The sequence below is a fragment of the Sinocyclocheilus grahami genome, unplaced genomic scaffold, assembly GCF_001515645.1.
Source record: "Sinocyclocheilus grahami isolate Dianchi unplaced genomic scaffold, SAMN03320097.WGS_v1.1 scaffold3666.1, whole genome shotgun sequence".
Classification (NCBI taxonomy): Eukaryota; Metazoa; Chordata; class Actinopteri; order Cypriniformes; family Cyprinidae; genus Sinocyclocheilus; species Sinocyclocheilus grahami.
This window is the reverse complement of record NW_015508754.1, coordinates 7,783-11,382: the sequence shown is the minus strand read 5'-3', so window position 1 is coordinate 11,382 and position 3,600 is coordinate 7,783. Positions and strand designations below refer to the sequence as shown.

Genomic DNA, 3,600 nt, shown 5'->3' with positions numbered 1-3,600 from the left:
CTGCTACTGCTCTGTAAAAAACAAATCTGCAGTTGCTATTTAAAGAGCTGTGTCTGGTCTAAACCTTCAAAATGATTTTTTCTAGAATCACATTAAATAATGTTTAGACTTAAAACCAGACAGATTAGATGCAACTAAATTAACCACATTTTAACTTACAAATTAGCATTTTCTTTACAGCTACTACTACATATAATAACAATAACGATAATAATAATAGCTTAATATATTCTTGAGAATTGCAATTGAATTCAATCACGTGATATTTCTTATTTTATATTCAATGTATCTATTTAGTATAAACAACATAAGCGTAAAATGTTGCTAAATTTAGCTAAACAAAGATATGTAATGAGCAATGATAAAATGACTAAAACCTAGAAGCTAGCATTTCATCACGAAAAGAAAAAGAAAGATATCGCAAACTGATGAATGCATGTTTAGTATTGCACGGTTCCATAAAATGCTGAAAAGGGCCTGTGAGTGTTTTCATTCAGCGTGCATGATTTATTCGTTTCTTGGTGCATTTTAGGATTAGACGAACGTTTGGATCAAGAAACGTTCAACTGTGCCACAGCAAAGCCGAATCATTTCGACCCTCTTGTTTGGATCAGTTATGCAGGTATTTAGCACTTTCTTCAAGCTGTTGTGCTCTAAATGTGTTATTGCTCTCAACGGGGGTTTAAGAAATCAGGCGTAGCCTAATGTTAACTCAAATAGCATGGCAATTTATTAAACAAACAATGCAGATCCTTCAGAATACTTTTTCAACAAAAGGAGATAATTTGAAAGAATATGGCGTTATACATGTTCCGTTCCTTGTTATAGTGGAACATTTGGACAATGAATGCAGTTCAACTTAGAAACACTTTTTGGTGTTTGGTCCATAATATCCGGCTACACTTTAGAAATAAATTACTATATGCAATTTACACGTAATAACAAGTCCATAAACGTCTGACGCACGTCAGCACAGCCCAGCATATAGCTCACAAAAACGAAGAAGACTTACGTGTTATTCGAAGTAACACTGTCCTTAACAAACCGAGAGCAAGTGTGTCTGACTCGCGTTTGTGTTCGGTTTCTGATCAGTCCGTCACGGGGGAAGAGTCGGTAAGTAGCCTATCAAGGTCTCTCGGTATCGAGAACAGGGGAAATCAACAACAACAAAACGAAGAAGAAGAACGAAAAATACTTGTTTGGTCAAAACTTGCTGCAGTCATACACAAAAGCCCCCGACGTGCGGTATATAGGCTGACTCGGGGGAAACGACATCTGACAGCTGTTATTCCCGTTCACCGGTGAATTATTCAGACCGATTCTCTGCGATTCAAACATCTCTCGAACCGAATGGAAGTTCTGCTGCTGCGCCGGGTACGTGGGGCCTAGATGGCCAATGTCTCCGGCCTGGTTTAGGTACCATGAGGCGAGGCGCCCTTGGTGCGCATGGTGGCCCTCCTGAGGATTCCCGTGGTTTAAGGACGACGTGGTGGTCGTGATCGAGTAATCGGGCAGAGTTTCGTCCACGGCGGTAGTGGTGGCCAAGTGGCCCGAGCGATCCCCGCCCGCGTACAAGCTCATGGCCTGCATGTTGCAATGATAGGTGGCGTTGGAGGTAGTCGAGATAGAGTTCTGGCTGCAGGGCGAGCTATACACGGACGTCTGATTGGGAGAATAGCTCAGGGACAACGTGGGAGTTATACCTGTCCGTGAGGGCGCCACGAGAGACGGGGTGAGCTCGCCGGAGCTCTGAGGCGAGCCGCGGAGGGAGGTCATGATGTTATCCACGCTGAAGCCCTGCGCGGGGGCCTGGCCCTGGTGGTGATGCTGCTGCTCGCCGGCGCTGTCCAGGCTGAGAGAGCGGGTGGACGGGATGCTGTGCGGGCTGCTGCTGGACATGCTGCTGCTGCTGTCGGGGCTCTCAATCTTGGGAACAGATCTTAGTGTGGGCGAAACCGACTGCGGCGGCGTGGACGTGCCGTTCTCGGTTTTAATGTCCTGAATACGCACGGGCTGCGAGCCCGGCACCGACTGCTCCTGATCGTGGCCCGTCTGCTGCTGCGGCGGCTGATTCTGCTGCTGCTGGCGGGAAGGCACTTCCTTGCTAGTTCGCTCTTCCTTATCCTTTAAGGCGTCCTTCTTTTTGAACCGCCGCCGTCGCCTCAAAAAGCTGCCGTTCTCAAACATATTATACGAGTCCGGGTCGAGAGCCCAATAGCTGCCTTTGCCAGGTTTTTTGTCATCGCGGGGCACTTTGACAAAGCACTCGTTCAGGGACAGATTGTGTCTGATGCTGTTCTGCCAGCCTTGCTTGTTGTCCCTGTAAAAGGGGAAGCGCTCCATTATGAACTGATAAATGCCGTTTAGGGTCACCTTCTTGTCTGGGGAGTTCTGGATGGCCATGGTGATGAGCGCAATGTAACTGTATGGCGGTTTTACCATGTCCTTGGGCTGCGGCTGCGGCGTGTACGGTCCGTACGCCCTCGCCATGCTGGCAGGGTACTGCTCATGGGCCGCGTGAGAGTACATGCTCATGGGGGCTGGCATCCCGGTGTACCCCCCTCCGGCGGCGGCCCGGTAATAGCTTTGGTCGCTGCTGATGTACGGCACGACTCCCAGCGAGTTGGGACTGGAGACGGAATAGCGCGCCTGCATGACTTCTCTCCAAACGGTGCTGGCGAAGAACAGACGTCAAGAAGTCAATCCACAAATCCGCTTGAAATGCGCCTCCTCTGAAACTGGGAAGGCAGTCCAACCGAGAGTCCACGCTCTGCCACCGTATTTATAAAATGTGACTATAGTATTGGAGCATTATTTGCATTCATTTTTTAAAAAAAGTCAAATTACAAGAAATTATTTTTATTTATAATTACTATATATATATATTTTTTTTATTCTTTTAACTTCTCTTCAAGCTCCTTCATTGTGTGTTCATAAAGCGGGCCTAAAAGTGAAAAAGTGAATGCTTTTCCTCATATTGTGGACCACGCGCGTATTATTATACTTAAAAACCAAAATCACCCTATTGTTAAATATACGACGGCCATGCATCCTTTATGAAAAGAAGATTGGGGGAGGCACACAACATTGTGAATGATAATTGTGAGGCCAAGTTGCGGTCACAATATCTTCCTAATCCCCCGCAGGTCGCTCTGATTAAGCGACCATGGACTAGCTGATTCTTCACTGGTTTCTCCTTACAGGGACCCGGGCATGAACTGTTTCTTGTGCCTCAGGCTATTTGTTCAATTCAGTGCGAGCCTCTTACTTAACCCCAAACTCCTGCCCACCCCGAGCTCCCACTCCAGCCAATTAAACCAGCTACCTCTCCAAAACACGACTGGTAAGAGCCTGATCTAATTCTGAAGTAAAAGAAATGGGTTAGTCTTGATCATTTGTCAACAAATAGCAGGCTTTTTTTTGTCATGTGGTCTTTTGAAAGGTCAAATTAAATGGCCAGCGTTTAATAAAGTATATGTTACTGTAAACATGTTTTTGTCTAACATGCTATTTAAATGAACTTGTTTTATTGATAGTGAACATATGATTTAATATCGCTGAATCAATATGACTACATTAGGTTGTACCAAAAATGTTCAC

At 45.6% G+C, this 3,600-nt stretch overlaps 1 protein-coding gene across 1 annotated transcript; it reads right to left on the bottom strand.

Annotated features, from left to right (window-relative positions):
• Window positions 1–724: 724 nt before the first annotated feature.
• Window positions 725–2,785, bottom strand: LOC107576425 (forkhead box C1-A-like). The gene has a single exon (XM_016262604.1). The coding sequence runs from the start codon at window positions 2,653–2,655 to the stop codon at window positions 1,204–1,206; it is 1,452 nt and encodes a 483-aa protein (XP_016118090.1). The 5' UTR covers window positions 2,656–2,785; the 3' UTR covers window positions 725–1,203.
• Between the last annotated feature and the right edge of the window lie 815 nt (window positions 2,786–3,600).

Bases quoted from the DNA above. Each gene is read 5' to 3' on its own strand.
- LOC107576425 (XM_016262604.1), bottom strand. From the start codon at position 2,655: ATGCAGGCGCGCTATTCCGTCTCCAGTCCCAACTCGCTGGGAGTCGTG.